Raw genomic sequence first — 24582 nt, forward strand, 5'->3', positions numbered from 1 at the left:
CTGTCTTTCTGTAAATGTGGTTTTCCTTCCACAGCCTGCAGAATTGTAGTTCTTCTTGCTTCTGCTGTCTGCCTTCTCTGAAATGATTTTTGCTCATTATAAAAAATATTCCTTTTCTTGTATTTGTAACTTTGTATACTACCTTCTTAAAGGTGGATCCCCAAATTGTATGAGCTTCAAGAACCACAACACATGAATTGGCCTCAGGCCACATGTATAGGAGAGATTTACAGGGTGCTGGCTAAAGAAAAAAAATGTTAAATAACTTTTAAAATTTAGTATGTTGAAAAGAAAAATATAAATAAGACAAGTAGCTAGGCACTTTTCTACTGAAGTGGTCTCTCTTTTAATTAATTTTGATTTTATTTTTGCCTCTGTCTGCATTTTTCCCTCTATTTCTTTGATGCATGATTGTTAAATGATGGCAATGAGAGAAGTGTGGAAAAGGGATTAATTTTGGGGACACAACAAGATATTTTCTTTAACCACTTCATCTGTCTCTTCAAAGAATACTGATAATGGATAATTTTATCCCTTTCATATATTACAGGATAATAAAAACTATAATGTTAAAGAGGAAAGAAATAAAATGCAAAATTTAATAGGTAATTCATTCTCCATGGTAGTTCAGTCCTTGGCCTTTTCTGAACAGAGACTGCCAATAGTAACAAATTATGTGATGATTATGTGATATGGATAGTTCACTTGGGACCAAGAGCAAATGACCAAACTTCAGGACCTGCCTCTTAAACTACGGATCCAAAGATCATAGGTCAGAACTTTATTCACTATATAATCTTCCTGAAAGAATAAATCTTCCAAGTGTCCAGAGGAAAAATGAGTACCAAACAATAGGATTTTAGTCACCAGAAAGATAATTGCTACTTTATAGAATATTATGGGGATAAATAAAAGTGCTTTGTGCTATTCACAGGAACACACCATAGAAATCTACATTATGTCTGGCTTGTTTCACTCATTTATATGCAGGCCCTAGTTTTTCTCCATCTTTGTACATGAACTCACTTAGAATCAGTATCTTATAATACGAAACCATTTCAGAGAAAGCGTAATAAGAGAGTTCAATGAATTGCAGGTAACTCAAGGAGCAGTACATAATCAGAATCCTGATGCTTTCAAGAAGGATAACTGGATGGTGATAAACCTAGAGAGAGAGACAGACAGACAGACAGACAGATCATCCTAGAAATTAGGAAGGAACAAAATTAATGTTTTGAAGTGAAAGAAGTGGTTTTAAAATGATCAAGAGGTCTAAAATGAACCCAAGAGAGTCCTTATAGGGGTATGTTTTAATATCAAACTTGAGTTTCCCAACCATTGCTGTGGTACACCATTGCCTAAGGACAATGCCTTATGAGAAGACTCCGCAAAGATACTTTCCAAATACACCATATATACGAAGACACATCACACACACACACACACACACACACACACACACACACACAGGTAGGTGCACCCTGAAAGGCTGCAGTTCTTCTGTTACTGCGGCACTTCAAATTAAAAGTGAGCAATCACATATTAAGTACTTAATATATGTAAGGCATAGGAATTTCCCACTTATGATACTGGAAAGATAGAGTTGAAAGCAATAAATGATTTGGAGGACTTACTATACTTCTTAATTTTTGCATTTTTTCATCTTATAAGATTTATCTTGTAAAGATGTTGTCCATACCAGCAGACTACCACTTAATTTTTGGTATATCAATTTTACTTTTTAAAATGAAGGGATTTTCCTTCTGTATACAAATGGGATTTCATATAATTTTCAAAACAAAGTAGCTGAAGCCATTTGTTTCTCTAAAAAATAAAGTAATTAAAAATAAAGTTTTGTCAATATTAATCAGAGTATGGAGGCTTTTGAAAGAATCATAAATAACTGAAAGTTGTTATCTCAGAGTTGATAAGAAAATTTTAACTACCCACTAAAGGAAAAACATTAAAAATCTATTATATAAAGATGACATGAAAAATATTTCCACAAAATATGTATTTTAATTAACTATATAATTTCTCATTTTAGTTTTAATTTGAATATGTATAAGCTATTAAATTCCATAACTAAAATAAAATGCACATAGTTTTAATACACTGAGTTATAAGTATATCTTATATTTATTTATCCTTTTTATTGACATTAAAATTTTAAAAAACAGGGTAACATTTTCACTAATTAGGAAACTATTAATGTGTGTAATTTTATATAATAACCTATATTTCTAAATATTAAGTTTTCTGAATAGATCTTGAGTTTTACATTTGTATCTGCAAATTTGTTGATCTCCAGGAGGATACTTAAAAATTCTGGCAACATTTCAGAGGCAATATCTTTTAATGAATCCAACAATAGGCCTTTGCATATATCCGCCAGTAGGTGGAGCAGACAACATAATTTACTACCCAAGAACAAGGACGAGGGAATGAAAGTCTGTTTATTTGGAATAAAACAAATCTGCAAATGAGATTTTCTTCAAAGGGAATATGTCCTATATGTGTTACATTTAGTTTGACTGGTTACTGAATCAAAATAAATAACTATTAAATAATCAATCTTTGCAGAAAGATAAATTAAATTTACGAATGGAAGCAGAGTTTGCATTTTACTTATTCAAATCAACTAAAATTAGCTTTGTTTTCACAAAACTTTTACAGGGACAGAGACTTTTTGATGTGTTCGTTTAATAAGGGCGCTAAACCAATCCTGTTTTACAGGTGATGGGGTGCATAACAAATAGTATTTTCTGGGAAATATAATTGACTAATCTTATTATGTCTGTGGCAACAAATTAACCTTATTACTACTAGTAAATGGTGATTGATTATTTATGCAAATAAGTTACCATGTTCAGCTTTCTGATTGAAATAAACATATACAAAAGGTGCTTTAATATGACTTGAACTTTTTAATTAATAAAACCCTGAGGGGTCTATTAATTCACTCATTGCAATATTAGTTATTTACTTGTGTAATTCCTATTAATGCTAATACATTTGCTTGCATAAAAATGAGATAATTATTATCACTAAAAATTAATAATAGATTTTAAGATGTACATTAGATTTATACTAAAAAAAGGCTTAAAACTGACTTTAAAACTATGCTGTCAGCATGAGTATGTCAGTATATCAGCATAATCATCCTAAAATTAATACATTAAAAAACACATGACTTCATTTATTATCTGTATATGAATTCACATATTCACAATTTTAACTTACAAAATTCTTCACCTTTTCTTATGCATTTATTTGTCTTTAATGTTTTATTTCAACTCATCTAAATTAAGCTATATTAGAACTATGAAAATTAGTATTCTAGAAACTACATTAACATCATTCCTAAATTATTGAGATCACCAATAAAATAGTGTTTTTCTCCTGTCTAACAATGCTGTTAGAATTATTCCATTTAAGCAGCTCAAGAAAACTTTTCTCATCCTCATATACTTCTTATAAAAATTACTTAGGTTTGAATAGTTTTTCAGTAAATTTTAAAATATCTGCACAAATTGAGAATTAAAACTTACACAAGCCTTTCAATATAAATAAATTCATATTTTGCATTTATTTTGTACTTAAATGTGTATTTAATATAATTTGAAAACAAAACTCTAACAGAAAGCAATGCAATTAATCTATAAACATATGACTTAAGAATATTTTTAAAACTGCAGCTTCATTTCTTCTCAATAGCCAAGTCATTCTGAAAAAATCATTAACAATACTTGAAATGAAATATGTATCTGTCATTCTCTGACTCTTGCTTAGGTTTGGAAAAGTATTTAAAGATTTTTATTAAAATAAAATAGTAAATGGAATCAGCAAAACCATAAATAAAGGTTGTTAATTCCAGTGAGACTGCCTATATAAGCTGTAACAGAAAGTTGGCCATTTCCTTCCAGCCCCCCCAAAAATTGTCTGGCATTAGACTGAAATTAGATGGAATGCTTCTTGTGGTTAAGGAGCATAATATACATTTGTATGACCTGATCCTAGTCCTAGCACAGTAGCAGAAAGATTGTAGGTACTCAAAAATATGTTATTTGGAGTAATTAACTGATGAATTTTAAAGTTAAGATTTATATTCACTCTATTTAGTAAATATCAGTGTTGCATATTTTTGTGTAGGTGAAGTTGATTTATAATTGTACCTATAATATCAGTTTTAAAAATCGACTTTTTAATTTCATGATGAAAAGCACCAATTTAAAGCTAAGTAAAGCAAATCTGGTGGATATAAGGAACAAAACATTTAAAATTTCCAGTACCATCCTGTTAGTACAAGCAATCCCTTGACCAAAGTAAACAGATGAGACCAGGATGATGCCACTATTCTATTTTATCATGAAAGAAAGAAAAGGAAGGAAGGAAGGATGGATGGAAGGGAGGGAAGGAGGGAGGGAGGGAGGGAGAAAAGAAAGAATGGAAAAAGAAAGCCTCCCTCAGGAACAAAAGTGTGCCCATAGTTTCAAAGGGCTGTCCCTTTTATCTCTAGTTAATTGTGATCAAATATTAAAGATCACTGTGACAAAATACACCAACTTGCAAGATTCAAATGAAAACCCCTGACATTTTAATAATATTCCTCTTCAAGGGAGGTGATTTAAAAACATCATTTCCTCTGTATTGCCCTCAGGTCTGTGAAGCCAGGTGTGAAATGTAGGGTAGGCAACACCATTATGAAGATTTCTAACTAATTTTCTTTAATAACTAAAGAAAAGCAAAGAAAGGAAATGAGAAAATGAATGCTTCCAACAGCTAAGACAAATTGAAGAACATGAAAGTGTAGAATCTTAGTTTATCCTTGACAGGTTAAATTCTAATAATATGATTGTTATCATTTACTGAATGCTCTCTAAGGGCCTGGCAATATTTTAAATACATTAGATTTAGTCCTCACAATGTTCTCTCAAGGTGCAGAGGGAAACAGAGGCTCAGACGATTCTAGGTAATCTCCTAATACCTTACCCTAAGTGAGAGAGCTTGCATGCCAACTTAGCTCTGACTGATGTAAATGTTCACACTCTTCCTACTGTACCATAGCGCCCCAAGAAAGAAACATTTTATTGGATGCCAGGAAGTTCTGGGGACAAGTGATCACTAAACTAAAATTTATATACACTGATATTACTAGCAGCCAACGTGGGATAAACAGGAGAAAAATGAGATACTGGGGCTTCTCTGGTGGCGCAGTGGTTGAGAGTCCGCCTGCCGATGCAGGGGACACAGGTTTGTGCCCCGGTCCGGGAGGATCCCACATGCCGCGGAGCGGCTGGGCCCGTGAGCCATGGCCGCTGAGCCTGCGCATCCGGAGCCTGTGCTCCGCAACGGGAGAGGCCACAGCGGTAAGAGGCCCGCGTACCGCAAAAAAAAAAAAAAAGAGATACTGCATTAACAGCTTGCATTGTTAATACAAACATACCTAAAACATAATGGTAATATTGCTTGAAAATTCGTTAAGGTCCATGAGCCAAGTCACATGGTCAGGTTTGTGAAATAATTCGTTAAACCAGGCACTTAAATGAAAAACCGAAATGAAATCAAAATACTTTAAAAAATAATGTATATAAAATATCTATCATACTCTCTGATACATGGTAAGCACTCCATGGATATGTGCTATTATATTATTTTTATTAGTAAAACATCCAAGTTTTTATGGTCTTTCTAAATTATTCCACTATACACCCAATAACTAAATAACCCTGGATAAAACAGAATTAACAGATGTTTCAGTTAAATGATTTCACCATTTTTAAGATTGCTTTCTCTATCACACTACCAATCATAAGTATAAACCACACAATTAGAACTCAGATTACGTTTCGAAGTATAAAGAGAGTTCAAAGTTATCACAGAAAAAACTGTCCCCAAGAATTATTACTAGGTTTAAAGAATTACAGGATATATTTATAGCCCCCCTTAGTTTCATCAAAATTGAAATTACTAGTAACTAAAGTTTGAAAAAAATGTTTTGCTAAAAAGAATCCTTGATCTGTAATTCTCTATCTTTAAAATGTAGCCCATTAATCAAACGACTAAAACATTTACATTGTTATGGATTTTATAATAAAAAGTGAAAATACTTTTACCTTTTATTTTTAAAACTCTCTTTAAATTATTACCTAAGCATATTTAGAGTTGAAAGACCTCAGTTTGAATACCAGAGCTATTACTACTAGTTTTGTGCCTATGACCAGTCACATAATTATCTGAGTTTCAGTTTCCTTGCCTGTTAAATAAAGACAATTCAGCTACCCAAATCCAAGTAAATATTACGATAGTCATCGTTATTATCATTTCAACTACCAAATAGAAGCTAGAGGTACAGGAGGCCTGTTTTCCAAACTTACATGGCCAGCCCAGTACTTAATATGGTTTCAACTTTGGATGCCTCTAAGGAAGACATTCAGTCTCAGCTCTCACTCTCTCCCACTGGGACTTCACTTGCCCCTCCCTGTCGGAAGACATCTGCATATGCAACTCAGCTAGAACTCTAAGACTGGACTTGAAGTCTAGGAGAGAGAATAAAAACCAAGAAATAGCTAGTTTCCAGCCTCAAGCTCAAGTAACAAAACACATCTCATCCCCCAAATTCATGCTTTTTTTAACCGTATTTCTTTGTGAGCAGAATATTCGACATGCAATTTTTTTTCTTAGCAACCATGACAAGATCTGAAGCAGTAAAATCTTCCCACGTATCAGAAGAGAAATTTCTAAGTATTCCAAATCCCACATTTGTATTTCTATACGAAGATGCAACTGCTCAAGCAGTATGTTTAAAAGCTATACATGAAAACTTGCCTCGGAATTTATTAGATTAATAGAATAGAAAGGATGCAAGAATGGTTTTAATCTCAACATTCACTCGATTAACAGAGAAAACATGAAAGTGACCTCAGCTTAATAACTTCTTAGTTCTTGATCAATTCACAACCAACAATAAGCCACTCAGGCTGGATTTGGAACAGAAGGTTATGCCCTTTGTGGCGGATCGCAGTGCTGACTTGGACCTTTCTGCCAGCCTCGCCCGGCTGCCTCTATGAAGCTGCTGTCAGACCAGCCGGGGTGCCTGCGTGCACCTACACAGCAGCACGGAACTGAACTCGAAGTAGTGCCTTTGTGATATCTTTTCAACAAGTCATGTCCCATTCAGCCTGCTAGTTTATCTCTGTCAGGCTGGGTGCCCAAGTGGCTTCCGCGAGTTGTCAGGGACAGGTAGACCAACCTGCTTTGTGCTGAGGAGGTAATGCATCTTTCGGGCTTGGTAATCTCTTTTCTTCTCCTCCCTTTCCAGGTCGGCCTTCTTCTCTTCCCTTTCTTTCATCTCTGCAAACTCCTCCAGAGCCTTCCTGCAGGAATCAGTTTGCTGTTATTCATGATACGAAAAATCTGCTAACCTTTTAATTCTTTCACTGATGAGAATCAAGTAAGTTTTTGAGGGGTAACCATTGTCCACATCCATCAAAATCAGTGGTGGAATCGAACTTACCGGCACATTCTAGGGGAATCTTTGCAATCTTTAAAAAGCATTTAAGTGATTTTTCAGTGGTGAAATTTTGAAAATCAAGTATCTACATGTTATAATCAGTTCAATAGCTGAGGAACTGTATCAAATGCAAAGTAAGTTAATTACTATGCTATCATTTTCTTTGGCTATTTTGGACTTAGTTAAATATCCTAAGAAAACATCTGGGCTATTGATTTCCTTTAAATTTGGTATTTACCAAGTTCTCATTGTTTACTTTACACACTAACAGGCTAATTTAAAAAGTGTGATGGGTTTTTACACATATACTTAATTTATTCTAAGTTTACTTCAGTTAAACAGTTTAAATAATATCAACAAGATTACATATATTATCCTGTACTTGAAAGGTTGACATTTTGTTCAATTATATCGATAATTAGAATAAAAGCCAAATTGGGTGCATAAGTTCACAATTTTCTAAGTGTAATAAATTCCATTAAAATAATGAGATTTTCATCACTTATGTATATGTATTTTAAAAATTTAAACAAAAAATCACCTCTTAAAATATACTTTGTGACAAATACCTGCTAAATAGAATATTATCAAGTTATGGAAGAATAAATCCTTTATTTTCGTAGAACAAGTTTAACCACTCATGTTAAAATAATGTTTTGAAATTGTACTTTATGCTTTTAAAAAACAGATATGTAACTTAGTGTCTAGTTCTATAAGTACAATTTTAAGTAAAGCATCTGGGCACATACCTCAAAGATAGCAGGGGAAAGTAGAGGGGAGAATTCCAAAAATTAAAAAAAAAAAAAAAAAAGATTCTCATTTCTACTTCAAGGACTGGAAATATTTTTGTCGCAATTTTCTGTTAAAGGCTACTAATACAATACTTCATACAAGGTTACTTATGAAACACTCTGACGTTTAAAAATCACCATGCTCTGCTATTGCAGCAGAGCTATTTTTTCCAACATAAGATTAAATTGCAAAATAAATGAATTACTTGGAGTGGCATGGCCCTCATTTTGCCACCCTTCTCTTGAAAATTGCTTATTAATATGAAAAAAGGAGTCAGAAAATAGCCTGTTCTACTTTATGCATAGTATTTTGGGGGCTTCTGCACCCACGGAGCTGGGCTGGCTGCACATTTAGATTGTGCTGGCAGGCTGGTACAATGACCTTTCTGACCTGCATCTCAAGGCTATTATTAATCGCTAAGTAACCTGGTAAAGCCAAACAAATTTGTTTCCATTGAAAGGATCTCTATCTGTGTCTGAGAATTTGTTCTGTACCAAACAAACCTCATTAACTGTGTCCATTTTTGACAAAGAACCAGGAGTTAGAGGGATTGGTGACCTTTCTTTGTCCTTAGGTACAAATTTCAAGGCAGTTACATATGAATAAATGAGAATTTTTACCAGGAAAAGTAACAATCATATGTTACATAAGGAAGTGAATACGTCATTTTCACCTTTACTTTTGATATTATGTAAAAAATAAATATCTCTTCTCTAATTCCTCTTATAAGTCTTTAAGATAATTTAAAATAACCAATGAACTGCCGCTATAAGGATAATTACTCAGATATGCATGTATCCAATTTTATGTTACTCCAAAGATAAGGACAGGAATTTTCCGAGTAATCAAAAAAATTAAAAAACACATCTACAAAGAAGTTTGTGTTCTATAAATAATTTAATGAATATGAAGAGATCTTACATAAGAAAGAAAAAAGGCCCAATAAAATTGAACACATACATGAACAGGCAAGGTACAAAGAAGTAAATAAGACTTGGATACAAAATGAGGGTGGAAATTACTTGAAGTAGTAAAAACCATCCATCTTCAGGATATGGAAATATAAAATTAAAACAATGTGTACTTGGGGAGCTTGACAAGGAGAGTTAAAACTGAGAGAGATGTAAAAGAATGTCAGTTTCCAGTATATAAAGAAAACACAGAGTAAGTCTAGAAGGAACTGGGAAGCCCTACAAATAAATCCAAGAAATTTGACAAAACCCTAGAAAAACTAATCTGGGGTAATCTCAAACCACAAAAAAAATTAATTTAGTCAATTCATATAATTATTGAAAAAAAATCAATCTAAAGTTCCTAGCTGATTTATTGCCCTACTTGAGAGTATACAGTTGTATTGAACACCACAATTATATTTATGTTAAATATTCTTTGTTAAATAACCAAGTAGGAAGAGCTGAATAAATTATTTATCCTTGATATACAGGTTTTTGTTATAGCAATCTAGATGAAGATATGGCTCAATGTAAAGGATGCAGTAAAAAATTATGATCCCATTAAGATTAAAAGCTGGAAACCATTGTAACTAGGGTTCCCTGCAAAAATATAAAATTTACCTATTTTTTAATCCAGCAATTTTTAAAATGCTTTTTAAACAATTAAAAATTTCTCCAAATAGTTTCAGGTTGTTATGAATATTTTTTTTTAATTTCAGGTGTATTGACTTATTTCTATCTTCAAGAAAAATCCTGTGATATATATGGGATAGGTATAATTAATTAACCTATTTTACAAATATGAAAACACATAAAGAGATGAAATGACCCATTCTGAATAACAAATCAGTTAATGGCAGAAATGGAATTAGAATCCCTAGATTTGCAGATTCTCTAACCACAGACCTGGCTATAGTCATCCTGATACAAGAAATACTATGCAGAAGCTACTTTTATTGAAGGAACCATGCATATTTTCTTTTATCTTATGATCCTGTTTCCTATTATATAGTTAGAGAAACAAGGATAAGTCCCCAGACTTTCTGTACCAGTTTTTATATATACAAAACATTTTGTGATATTAGTTTTAAAATAAAGGCAAAAATTACTGAAACTATGTAAAGCTTTACATATTTGAATATATTTTGCTAATGATATCTATAATGATAATAAAATATATACATATTCTAGTCGTGATAACAATAATAAAAATAATAATAGCCACTTGGAGGCAATATCGTAGAGCAGTTAAACAACATAGACTCTGAAATTACACCTGGTTATAAAATCTCTGCTGGGCTACTTTCTAGCTGTTTAATCTTTGAGCCTCAATATCCTCATCTGTAAAATGCAAATATATTATCAGCATTTGTATCTTCTTCATCAAGCTATTGTGAGGATTGAAGAGATTAATCTATGTAAAGTGCTCAGAGTAGTGGCTGGCACATAGTAAGGTGCTACATTAGAGACTGTTTCCTGTGAGCTGCGTACTAGGTTACTTGCTTTATCTACATAACTGAATAGGAATCTTTTATGCTTTCTTAAATCCCGTCAATGATCTTCTCCTTTCTCTCTCCACTAGTGTGCACTTTACGGATGAGATTTCCCACAAGGCAGAGCAAGAAATCTGGCTTCCTAAGAGGCAGGAAGCATGGGGTAAACCTTGACCAGTGGGAAACAGAAGACAGAAGAGATTCATGCAAATGAATTTCCCTTTTTTACTGTCTTTCACATACTGCTTTGAGAGGTCTCCTTGCAGATTGGGAGAAAACCTATGTGGCTAACAAAAGAATGCACACCTGCTCCACTAGGCTGAGTCACTCTGGAACGTGATGTGAAGCAGTGGTCCAGGGCTGCAGGAGGTCATCCTATCACATCCTCCCTATAGGACCAAAGCACCCAATACAGCTGCCCTGACTGTTGGTGGCTGACAGCTCAAGCTACATCCCACTGGAGAAAATCAGCTGCCCCACCCCAGGTTTTGTCACCCTCTCCCCCAGTCTGCATCCAATGACTGGTGGTTGAAGGAATACACAGGCCCAGAGCCTCTGTGTCAATCTAGAGCTACTCTCAAGGCCCATCCAAAGCCCAGAGCTTCCTGAGATTGGCTGAGACTTCCGATGAGGCTCATCTCCTCCCTCTGCTTTCCTCTTCCACTCCCTTAGAGATGTTATTCCCCAAACGCTCCCCAATGACACTCACGAACCAAATCACTGTCTCAGAGTCTGTTTCCATCTCTGACACTTCACTCCCTCACCCTCGTTGTCCTGAGCTAGAACCACCCAAATAAAGGACTGGCAGTTTAATCCTTGACTTACATTTTGTTTCCAAGAGCTTCCTGGCTAAGACATCTACGATACCTCATTTAATCCTTTCACGTCCTGTGATGCAGATATTACCCACACCCATTTCACAGAGGTGAGATCTCTGCCCAAACTCTCAAACTAGAAAGTGGCAGAGTTAGAATTTGAATCTAGGTCTGACACCAAAATCCATGCCTTTAAGCACAATACTATACTCATACCATACATTTTACCCAAGCCAATATTTTATTTAGCTAACGATAGACCCTTTTTTTCCTGTAACTTTGAATATTGTAGTATCCATATTATTTTCCCAAAGTCCTCAAAAGGGAAAAGCTGCTTTGTTTTGGAAAAGTTTAAATGAACTATCGCTACTCTTCTTCATCATCAGATCACTAAAGCGAGCTTCCACTAAAGCGAGCAAGCTGGGATGGAGGGGAGTGGTAATGAAACGAGGATGGATTATTCACAAAAAACTCCAGCTTTCTTTGGTAGACTTGATCTATCAACAGCAAGTTGGGGGCAATGCACTTTAGAGCAGAAGAAAGGCTTCCTGACCAAGGGTGAATAGTCTCTCGAAGGGTAATGCTAGCAAATTTGTACGCTATAGACTAGATATTTTGAGAATGAAGAAAGTGAAAAAAGAAGATAATGGTCAATGTCATAAAATTACAGTATCATGACTTCACTCTGATCGTAAAAAGGGAGCATCCAATTGCTGCATTATTTCATTTGCGTACTTTTCATGGTTTTAAAAAGCAATAAGACTCCATTGAAAGATCATTCATGAAAATCAATTTTTTTCTTCTTCTGGCTCTTTTGAATAGACTCAGTTGAAAAGAATTTTTTGCATAGCATTCTTTCTAAACATATGCACATGTATCACTGTAAAATTATTTTCTTTTTACTACTCTGGACAACTTCTATAAAAGGAAGTAAAATTTTATGTAACATATATGATGTCCAATAATTGAGAGTAACAGTGAGCTAAGTACAATAATAGGCATAATAATAAAATATATTGACTCAGTGCATCATTTTCAGGAGCTCCAAATGCTTCACAGACATTAGTTCATCCTCACAACATCCCCTTGAGGTTGGTAAGGGGCAGGTATCATTAACAAGGTTCCTGTTCTTCTTTGTGAAATGAAATGACTTTACAGACGGTGACTTTGAGACACAGCATGGGGGCTTTCTTGCAAAAAGGTAGATCAAGGCACATCACATTCTCTCTCCCTTGAGAGTGTATCTTCACAGTAATTCATTCAGCTGTGCAGGATGAGGATCAAGCTACTGAAGTTTTGTTTTGGGTAGAGTTCAGAGTTGAGTAGCTAAAGTTCCCATTTCAAATGAAAAGAATTGTAAGATCTTATTTACTTTGCGTTTACTCCAAAATCACACATCGCCTCTTATTTAAAATGTGTTAACTTCACTTTAAAGCAAAAATAATTGTGGTTGCTTTTTCATGCAATCCACTCAACACAGATCAGGGACCTCTCTAAACTAATCCTGATGCTATCATAAAGCATTGACCTACCATAGGATGATGGCAACTATTTTAAAGCAGTCTATCACATGTAGCTTCAATAAATGAGTTTGGGAAAACTATTTATTGACCAATTATTTTATAACTGATCTTAGATATCTCTTTCATATGAATGCTAAACAGAATCTTATCCTATGTATTCTTAGCCAGGATAAGAAAAGACTACAAAATAGTAGTAGAAGGAACAGAGAGAGATAGAAACTGGGGTGATTTTCTCTCAGTTCTCTTCAATGTCACTCCTGAGAGAGGAAATAGACAGATTAGAAGAGAAACAAGAAGGAAAAAGCTTAAAGGCATTACAAAGGGGGAACGAAAAAAGTATTTTTAAAAAAGTGATGCTTTTTTAATTCACTGCTTTTGTACTATGACACCACTGCATACATTTCCTCTTCATCACAAAATTTCTATTTTATATATATATATATATATATATATATATATATATATATATATATATATATATATATATATACACACACACACACACACGCATCTGTTAGTTGTATCTCTCTCTATATACACACACACACTCTTTAGGAATTCCCATTCTACAATAATATTTTCACTAAGATACCTGTTAACAATTTTTTCTCAACGATCCAAGCTTTTAAGTATTATAACTATTTAAGAATATAATGCATTTACTTTGGGTTTGCTTATTTCTTATGCCAAGAAGATGCTCTCAGATATAATCCTCGTGCTTATAGTTTACATATTTCTAGGATCTCTAAGTCACCTTTTACTAGGGAAACCTTAAAAGGAAGGAAATACAACAGATTACATTAATCGGATCTGTATTTTAGAGTCATTCAGGCAGCAGAAGGAAGGATAGCTTGATGAAGAATGAGAACAGAGGGCTAGGAAAAGAAGTGATAGAGTTTGGTCATCAACAGAATGGAGAAAAGCATCTTTAGTATGAATCCCATGTTTCTGTCTTGGGCACCGAAATGAAAAATGGTCCAATTCACCATAAGAAGAAGACATTTGGGGAAAAAATTATTATTTCACATATAAAGATGCTTAATTTGAGGTGTCTGTGGATGTCCAAGTGGCAGTGTTAGCAGGCATTTGAATAAATGTTTATAATAATCAGAACATTCTTGGCTGGAGAGTATTCAGATTTATAAATCATCAAAACATAAGTGGTAACAGAAGTCACTGAAGTGGAGGAGACTGTCCAGAGGATAAAGAATGAAAAGGCAAGTGCATCAAAGAGAGAATACTAATATTCAAGATCAGGCAAATAAAGGCGAGTACACAAAAGAAATGGAGAGGAAACAAGCAGAAAAGTAGAAAGGAAGCCAGGAGAGAGTGCCTTCAGAGAAGCTAAGTTATAAGAGAGAGTAGAGAAGAAAGTAATCAACACTGTCATGTGCTTCAAAAAGGTCAAATAAGGTGAAGGGCAAATAGCCGGTTGGATGGTACTTTAAATAATTTTTTAGCAATAGTTACATTTTCTCAATACACTTTCACAGTAACTTAAAACTTCAAGTATGACTGTAAATGTGTATTATTAAGATATCAGGTACCCAAATCTGATTTCCACTATATAAATTTACTCTCAATCAGCAATATTAAAAACAGCATTACCAATCCTTAGCACAGAATTAAACAGGGAAAGAAAACACAAAAAAAAACTCCCTTCCACCCACCTCCTATCAGAGGATCAGCTAGGATAAGTGAGAGATAAGAACTTCTAATCCACCCATTCCTCCAAGTTGGACAACCACGAGGCTAAGTCCACAAACCAACATATTTTAGTCCCTTGCTTTCAAATGAGTAACAGTTTATTGCTACGTTTTGGCTCTTTTTTTCCCCCCAAATATCACCACAAAAAAGAGAAACTTGAAATTCAGAGAGCTTTTTTCTGTTAAAAAAAAAAAAAAAGTTAAAGAAGTCATTGTTCACTACATTACTGTGTCTCCTATTGAGGATTCATATGTGAAATTTCCCGAAATTTCTAGAAAAGCTGTTTCTTGCATATGCAGTAATGTTTTCTCCATTTTGACAATGGGACATGCTTAACTAATCACATCCCCTGATCAATCACACCATCAGAGTTATCATTCTGTATTTTCCTTTACCATGATCCTTGTTTCTTTTACTCATAAACGTCTTTTGTAAACTTCTTGAAATTCATTGTATAAAGAGTTAAATTTGAAAAAAAATTAAAAATAAAAATATATACAGATACATATATAACAAAATTATACCCGATGTAATAAGCTTTTTCCTTTTATTAATTTTATCTCAGGAATGAAGGGTTTTTTTCCTTTTTATATACTTGGCTTTAAAAATGTTTTGAAATAGCAAATTGTTAAAGGTAGTGCATTCTTGGTAAAAATAAAAATAACGTAAAAAGGCTGTGATCAAATAGTTGATATCATTCCATATTTTAAAGTGATTATATGGATTATGTCATTAATTACTAATGATGGATAAATAATAGACTGTTTTTAAAAGAAAGATTACATGCTGTACTTTAAGTTAGACACTCTAGTATGTTATTATCTAAATTCTACTAAATTAATTGCTATAATCATTGTCTCTTTATATATAAAGTGATTCTACAGAAAGAAAGTCATGCAGACAGTTAACACTGCAGACTAGTTTGGTCCTTGAAAACTAAAATGTTATTTTCTTTATGTCTTAGGCTAGCCCTTACGAAAAAAGCCTGTCACCTGGATACAATTCGATAAAGCCAAACTGCTATCATTTAGTTGGCTGAGATCGGAACATTATATTTTTAAAATGTGGTTTATTGAAACATTATCTTTAGGTAGTCATATTTATTCTCCTTATTTACACAGTATCTATGGTGCTTCATTTTACGTCCTTGAAACAGGGAACAGGGACACCCTAGTATGAAAAAGTGGCCTCGCTGCTGGAGTTCATAAATTTTGTTCAGCTTTGGATGAGTTCAAAGAATTGCCATGTAAGAAAAAGCCTTACAGAGGGAATTTATCTGATTATGGCAGTAATAATTACCCAGCTGTTTATTGCAGATAGAGAAATAATTCATGTAGGCAATAGGCCGTGGTGGCAATGACACTCTGCATTTAGTAAATATGCAAACTGTTCACTTCTAATTAACCAAGCTAGAGGATGCCCTTATTAAATGTATAAACTAAAAGTGCCTTCCTGACAAGTGATGAATTGTTACATTGCACAAACCCTTGCCACAGAATTATTGGAGTGAACTTGGGGCTTAACTTCATTAAGAGATCTTGTGGGATAGTTAAATGAGGATGGACAGCATAACAAGGTTTACCTGACAGCCAATGATATGTTAGAGCCGAATGGAACTGTACCTTTTCTTCTGTCTTACTTAACGGCTCAGATTCATGAGAGATAAATTGTGAAACTGTAGCGTTAATTTGAGTTCAAATAATAAAAATAAATGAAATAACACGACAGCCCATTTATGGAGGTTACCTGACAGTTTACCCAGCAAATGAATCTATGAAACAGCCACTTTTTATGGGTCAAATCTCTTTCATGTATCAACAACGGAAAATCTACCACTCTTTCCGTTAACCGAAAATAATTTGTTTAATAAAAATAAATAGTTATATTGACTAGCTTTAAAATAAAGTATGTTTCAAAGAGGAAATCGATAGGTTTTATCAAAGAAAAGTAATACAGTATGGAAATTACTCTTAATATTGCTTTGCTCTGAATGGGTTGTATTTAATTTTACCAAATAATTAATTATGAGATAGTTCAGTGTCTATATTCTATGCTTACTCTTACTTTAAGGTAACCATTCTTTAGCAAACATCTATACGGATATGTCCATCTTAATTAAGAATCTTATGAAAAATAATACTTGGAGGGAAGTCCTAGACATAATGAAGCAAAACTAAAATATTTCTAGCTCAAGTGTAGAATAGGTGATAACATCTACCTCACAGGTTTGTTGTGAAAATGGAAGGAGATAATGAGAATCAAGGGTGTAGCACAGCACTTGGTATACCATAAGTGCTCAATATAGTTAGCAATTTATAATGTGCTTGAGTGGCAATAGCTCTGTTTGATTGAAAGATTAATCCCTAGTGTTTTCAATGGGAGGTTCATGCTGAGGTCTGTTAAGACTCTACACTTCCTCTTTCATCTGCATCATACAGCCTCTGAGAATGTAAAATGTGTGAACTGGCATTTCAGATAATATCAGAATCTTATTGTAAATGTTTGCTTAATTATATATTTATTGTAAAACATGAAACAATATATAAAAGAAGCATTACATATTTTAAGAGAATCAGACTTTGCCACTATTGAAAGTCTAATGTGGCTCCTCCAGATTTATATTAGTTAACAAATTTTTATGTACTGAGGAAGAATATATGACCCCATCTTCGAAATATATATGCATTCATACAGACATTTTTTTAATGAACACTCTACATCAAGAACTGCAACAGGAAATAGAAAAATGGTCCTTATTACCAAGATAAAACTTTCGTATCTTAATGCGAGAATACTAGTATTGAGGGTTAAAATAAAACTGCTTTAATTAAGAACGAACCATATATACGAATAATAAAAACAAAGGTTTTATAAATGCATCTATAATGCAAAACAATTTAGTTTCCACACCTTGAAGAAAGAGTAAGATTGAAAAAAGTAAAGAAATGACACTCAAAGAAAGCATAACAATAAAAGCTAATATTGAGTGCTTGTTAAAATATGTGTGGCTTTGTAGGAAAACAGTAAATGTACGCTCTTTTGCCTTTCTTAAATCAGCCAAATGAACAAACATAAACAAAAATATATGAAAAAAAAACAAGGAACAGTCACAACCCCCATCATAAACTCAAGAGAATAACTAGGAATTGAATAAATGGAGAATATCGGTCATATTCAATAAATTTAAAGTACAAGTTCAGGGTATTTTCCTCGATCACCAAGTCAGTGTAGTATGTGGGAAATATCAATATGTGAACAAGGTTGAAGAACCTAGTAAGTACCCTCACCAAGACAGATAAAGACAGGGACTGACTGGGATGCAGAACTGAGGGAGAGAATTTGAGGCCAAGCAATTCCTCTTTTCATTGATCAGAACTGCTGACTGAGTTGAGACTTGATGGCAAACCTGGGCTGGAGGAGAACAGGGAAAAGTAGCCTGAGAGCCACTGAATAACGTGAACTGGAGAAAGAAAAGACAGCCCAAAAGCTGTGGAGCTTCACACTGATCGTGCTTCATGAAATCAATTTCCACAGTGACAGGAGGTCATCAGACTCGGGAGGACAGCAGCAATAGCACAGCTGCCCACAGCCCCAGCTCACTCTCTACACCCCGTTAGATAGCTGAATGAATGAACGAGAAAACAAACCATCGATATCTAGCTTAAGTACTAAAACAAAGTACAAGAATTTGAGGTCCAATTAGAAATTTTAGTAAGGTATAAAATTACTCTGCCAAAAGATATTGCTTTCCTATAATGTAAAAAAAGAAATACTTAGAAAATGAAAGAAAATATACCAGTAGCAAATATAATAGAAAAATATGAAATTCTTAGAAATAAAATTAGCAAGAAATAGGTAGACCCTGTATAACAAAATTTTATTAATGGACTTTTTTTTTAAAAATCCACACAAATGAAGATATATGCCTCACTCTTTGGCAGGAAAACTCAAATTACCAAAATATCATTTTTCCCTATACTATTTACAAATTTAATTTAAACCCATTTAAAATCCCAATTTGCTTTTTTTTTTTTTTTGCGGTATGCGGGCCTCTCACTGCTGTGGCTTCTCCTGTTGTGGAGCACAGGCTCCGGACACGCAGGCCCAGCGGCCATGGCTCACGGGCCCAGCCGCTCCGCGGCATGTGGGATCCTCCCAGACCGGGACACGAACCCGTGTCCCCTGCATCAGCAGGCGGACTCTCAACCACTGCGCCACCAGGGAAGCCCCCCCCCAATTTGCTATTTTTTGAAACGTGCCAAAATGATTCACTCTTTAGTTGGAAGAAAATTAAGCAAAAAGAGCCACAGCTGAAAATAAAAGTAATTTATAGCTACTTAAGCCATGCAATAAATACTATACAGGATTACAAAGAGAGAGAGAAATCAGATGGCATCAATAGTCAAGAAATAGGCCCAAGTACATGTGAAGACTCTTAATATGTGTTAAGATGGTACTTAACAGGGAGAGATAAGTGAATTATTGAATAAATGCTATTGGAATAACTTGTTAGCCACTTAAAAAAATCTTAAGCTGGATTTCAAATTTACTGCTTATATCAAATAGATTCCAGATGGTTTCAATATTAAAAGTTACAAAAGAAACCCTAAAATATCAAAAGAAATATGGACGACTATTTTTAAAGTCATGCAAAGAAGAAATCAAAAAAGAAGTTACTGAAAAATATAACCAGAAAAAACTGAAAGGTCAGCATATTTCAAAATCTCCATAAATATGTTGGAAAGACAAGAGCAAACAAGGGCAGATAATTGCATCACTGATGCCAAAGGGTTTGTTTCCCTAGCATACACAAGGATTTTTTACAAATCCATATGAATAATAATTATAATAAAATGAAATAGGCAAATTGAACTAGGCAAGTCATTAAAGAATACAAATGGCCAATATAAGATATTCAAATTCCTAAAAATAAAGTTAGATAAAATTTAGATGGAATTGTTCACTTTATTAAATTGGCAGTGATAAAAGTCAAAATCCAGTATTGGCAAAGGAAACAGGAGCTCCTATGCGTTGTCGGTAGAAGTATACATTGACTTTTTTAGTGGAGAATTAGCTAATATGCATCGAACTATAAAATATGTTTAAACTTTTATGTAAACGCCTTATAGAACTATGCAGAAAAAAGATAACAGTACAAATGCAAAAAGAAATAAGCAGAGGAATGTTCTAGTAAATGTCCATCAATAAAGAAAAGATTTTCCTAAAGAAATTATGGTATAAATATCACATACATATGCACACCCAATAGGCACTGGACATTTTGACACAAATTTATACCTATTGACATAGATGTTACTTGTAGTGACAGAATACTTCCCCCTCTCTTGTTTCCTTCATGAGGAGGGATGTTTAATCTGATTAGAGGATAACCCAGCCCTCCGGGAGAGCAGGTCCCACCTTAGAATGAGGAAACAATGAGCTGCGGGGAAGGCTGGAAGAAGGGAGAGTGGCAAGTCTGCCCTTCCAACCCCAGGGGACTCTGGAAGGAGGAAGGGCCTGCAGGAGAGAGGTCAGAATGTAGTGGCCTATGCCCTGACCACTGAACTCCAGGCCAAAGTCTTGGAGGCAGAGAGGAAGGTTTGGTAGATTGAGAGGGATGCCAAAAAACAAGTATTGTTTTCCTACCTCCTGTTTGGGATCCTGGGAGGATCCTGCTTGTGCAAGGCAGCCCAAGACAATATGGGATGGCTCCAGGCCAGCAAAGAGGATCAAATAGTGTGGTCAGGTAGGAAGGGTTTGCTTGGCACTGGTAAGTCTTCCTTGGCTCCTATATTGTATACGAGGACCAGGAAGTTCATGTATATCATTTTAGGGGCAAGCAAGATCTACGTTGAGAGCTAGGGGTCAAGTCACGAGGACCACAATGGCAAAAATACAGACGACCTTGAATCAGAGTCTGCAGGGTAGCTAGCCTTGGCTAAGGCATCATTTGAAGTATATGGAAGATCTCAGAGAGATTGACAGAGACAGAAGGAGATGATGCAGGGTCTGGTCAGCTAAGCAAAACCATCAGACCTAAATCAAGCTGCAACTGGTTACATCAAATGGTGGGTTTTGGGGCTTCCCTGGTGGCGCAGTGGTTGAGAGTCCGCCTGCCGATACAGGGGACACGGGTTCGTGCCCCGGTCCGGGAGGATCCCACATGCCGCGGAGCGGCTGGGCCCGTGAGCCATGGCCGCGGAGCCTGTGCTCCACAATGGGAGAGGCCACAACAGTGAGAGGCCCGCGTACCGCAAAAAAAAAAAAAAAAAAAAAAAAAATGGTGGGTTTTAGCTGCAGATGCCAGCAGAACTCCTAGTGGCAAGACTGATAACCACAGAGCTGCAGACACCAGCCACTTTTGTTACCTAAATATAAGTCAGGGCTCCCTCTTAGCCCCTAGGGCCACAAGGTAACGCAAGCTCCTTATACATCCATAAAACATGTTGGAGAAGACAAGGGGGAACTCAAGGAATTATGAAAAACTGACATATTAAAAGATTCTTTAAATTACTCTATTGGGCCAAATTGGACTAATATTTAGTTTCTTGCCCTCTGCCATCCAAATGCAGGAAGGATGGAATGGAGTCAAAGAATTCATAGAGAATATTAAAGTTACAGGAATAAAAAGTTGTTATATATCATGACACATCTGAGTGTGATTCCATGTAAAATAAACAGTGGGTAAACTCACAGTTCAAAGCATATTCGTTTACATAAATGAATTTTGTAAATCTAGATATAAATGTCTTTTTAGTAACACTTATACCCTTACGTAGACTCAGTGACGATCACCAAGAGTGTTCTTTTATAATATACACATTTTAAAGCTATATATAAATATATATACATTTAATTATGTTGATGTGTGATCATCGTAACCTTTTCCTATCACTGGTAAGATGGGTGTTGCAGCCTCAGTCATTTTGTGCACATTCCAGGAAAAAGGGGAAAAAATGGAAAGAGAACTAGCATATCTCATCACCCAGAACTAAGTCATCTTTCTACTCTTAGCTGAAAGAAGTTTGGAAAAGCCTAAACAATAACAGAAGTTAAGTTGCCAATGTTGGAGTGCAAATGTTGGAGTGATCAAATTTATGGAATTTTCCACAGGCCACCTCATTGCAAAGTCAACATTTGTCAGTTATCGATTTTTTGCCTCTCAGCTTGAAGTCTACAATTCTTTGCTTGTTTTGTAAAATTGGCTCTGGACCCATAAACATTTTCCCTTTGCTGGCTAGCACAGCATTAGTCTGAAAATAGAGGGTACTGGAGGGCTATTTCAAGGAAGAGCAGAGGCAGGAGTTTCTCTTCCTGGTTCCAATACGCCTGCTTCATTGTCTCCATGGCATGGCTGTCAGCTATATGCAGGGGATCCAGTGGTTGCCAACCTCTAGTGAGCTTTGCTGTCACCCCAACAGGTAAGTTATCTGTCCCTGTCCACCAGAACCCCGGTGGGCAGCTTCCTGCTCATCTCGGCTGGCACCCTGGCTGCAAAACAGCTCTGGTCCGTGACATCTCAGAAAACTCCACAATCCAGTAGGCTGCTGCCACATCCTTGCCAATGAGGTCTGAGTCTCATCATTAACGGGTGCGGAGAGGCTCTTCCAAAAACTTTCCTTCGGGGACTTCCCTGACAGTCCAGTGGTTAAGACTCTGTGCTTCCACTGCGGGGGGTGAAGGATCGATCCCTGGTCAGGGAATTAAGATCCCGCAAGCCACGTGGTGCAGACACACAAAAAAACAAAAACTTTCCTCCTTTCAGTACTCTTCTTTAGGCCTAGAGGTGGTAACTTCTCTCGATATTTACTATTTCCATATTCTTTAGAGTGCTATTTTACCTCTGTTAAAGTTACTCATCTTTTATTAGTTAATAAGTCTTCATATTAAAATTATCTACTTACAACACAGCCAGCACTCAGTGGTCGAGGAGGAATGAAATAAACACAATAGAAACTCCCCATTAGGGAAAAAAAATGGGAAAGAAACAGCAGTTGCTGGTCCATAGTGAATATCAAATATGCTACACAGCTCCTGTTCGAGGTGGTTTCTTGGGGAGACAAACAGAGTATTCCTGGTCCGTCATCTTCCACGACCACAAATGAGATGCGCTTTGGATGGGATGTTCTTTCTGTGCAAATTCAGGAGCCTTATGATTGCCTGAGGGTAGCTACGCTGCAGCTGGCCAGGCTGGGATTTCTTTCACAACAAATACCCTTGTCAGTATAGTAGGAGTTTGGGTTTTTCACTTCTGGTCAGTTCCATGAGCAAGTAACCACAATCAAGGATCTTATCTAGACATAGTTTTCAAGCCTAGGGACGAACGGTCTTACCAGCTTCCATGCTCTGCTACTTAATCTTTCAACACCCACTGCTTCCAGTCAGCCAAAACAATAGATTTGTGTGGGAAGATGGCAGTTCCCTAAACTGCCAAATTTTTCTAGCTTGGATTTTATTCTTTTTTTTTTTTTTTTTTTTTTTTTTTTGCAGTACGTGGGCCTGTCACTGTTGTGGCCTCTCCCGTTGCGGAGCACAGGCTCTGGATGCACAGGCTCAGCGGCCATGGCTCACGGGCCCAGCCGCTCCGCGGCATGTGGGATCTTCCCGGACCAGGGCACGAACCCGTGTCCCCTGCATCGGCAGGCGGACTCTCAACCACTGCGCCACCAGGGAAGCCCCTCAGTTATGATTTTTGTCCACGCTGTACCTGTGTCTAAAGAGGAAGCTATTATTATCAAGCATGTGTTGAATATTGATGGAGTAGATATACTCCAGATTCTCAGTGTTTCCATTAGTATTTTCCCACTTAATATTAATTCTGACTTTAAAATAAAGTTGATGAAAGTTCTGGAGAATCCATATGTGACAGCAAAAAGGGGGCAAATACCAACACTACTTACTGATTTTTTCACTCTAGTAGCTCCAGCTTTGCTTTTGCGGGGCTGTGCATGCTACCAGTCTGAAAGGACATGCTGATTTCCTTCATGTTTCTATTCCTTTGTTAATTAAAGCACAATTGGAAATGTGCTGCCTAGCAAGCTTTATGTATTAAAAAGTCTTCAACTCCAAGGAAGTAGAAATCTAGTGCTGTGCTTCCCTGATGCAGAATGTTAAGCAATCTCAATGTTCTTCAGTTTTGTCATTAGCCTGATGCATTTGTTGACTCTGCACGATTTCCTGCCAGAGCAAGATTACTTAAAGACAGTAAGGGTGGCCATATTGAGTCTCCCAGATAACCATTATAAGGATGAACGACTATGCTCAAAGCTTTTGAATTCAGCTTCCTGAAAACTAGATGCATATTTATAAAAATGACTCAAGGTTTTGTTCTTTGGCTTTATCCTTGAGAACAAATGCAAATGAGATTACAAAGACAGCATTTAACACAAATATTGAAATAAATATTTTGAAACAGCAGGCTGTTAGTTCTGGATTGCGACTATCGTCACTGGGAATAAACACTGACAGTTTAACGGGAAATATTGAAAGAGGAACTGTAAATTTTAAGACCTAAGAGAATTTCTCATAGTTGAACTGGAAGTTGTTCACACAAAAATAATAGCAAAAGGGCTTCCCTGGTGGCGCAGTGGTTGGGAGTCTGCCTGCCGATGCAGGGGACATGGGTTAGTGCCCGGTCCGGGAAGATCCCACATGCCGCGGAGCGGCTGGGTCCCTGAGCCATGGCCGCTGAGCCTGTGCATCCGGAGCCTGTGCTCCGCAACGGGAGAGTCCACAACAGTGAGAGGCCCGTGTACCGCAAAAAAAAAAAAAAAGGACAAAGGACAG

At 35.8% G+C, this 24582-nt stretch overlaps 1 protein-coding gene across 1 annotated transcript in view; it reads right to left on the reverse strand.

Moving 5' to 3' along the window:
• SPATA17 (spermatogenesis associated 17) overlaps positions 1 to 24582 on the reverse strand; it is a gene marked incomplete at both ends in the record, with an annotated part of 181017 nt that overhangs the window by 96243 nt on the left and 60192 nt on the right. The window contains one exon of the mRNA XM_079698193.1: positions 7253 to 7376. Coding sequence (XP_079554319.1) covers positions 7253 to 7376 — 124 coding nt within the window. The remainder of the gene's footprint in view (positions 1 to 7252; positions 7377 to 24582) is intronic.

The sequence above is a fragment of the Hyperoodon ampullatus genome (assembly GCF_949752795.1).
Source record: "Hyperoodon ampullatus genome assembly, chromosome: 2".
Lineage (NCBI taxonomy): Eukaryota > Metazoa > Chordata > Mammalia > Artiodactyla > Ziphiidae > Hyperoodon > Hyperoodon ampullatus.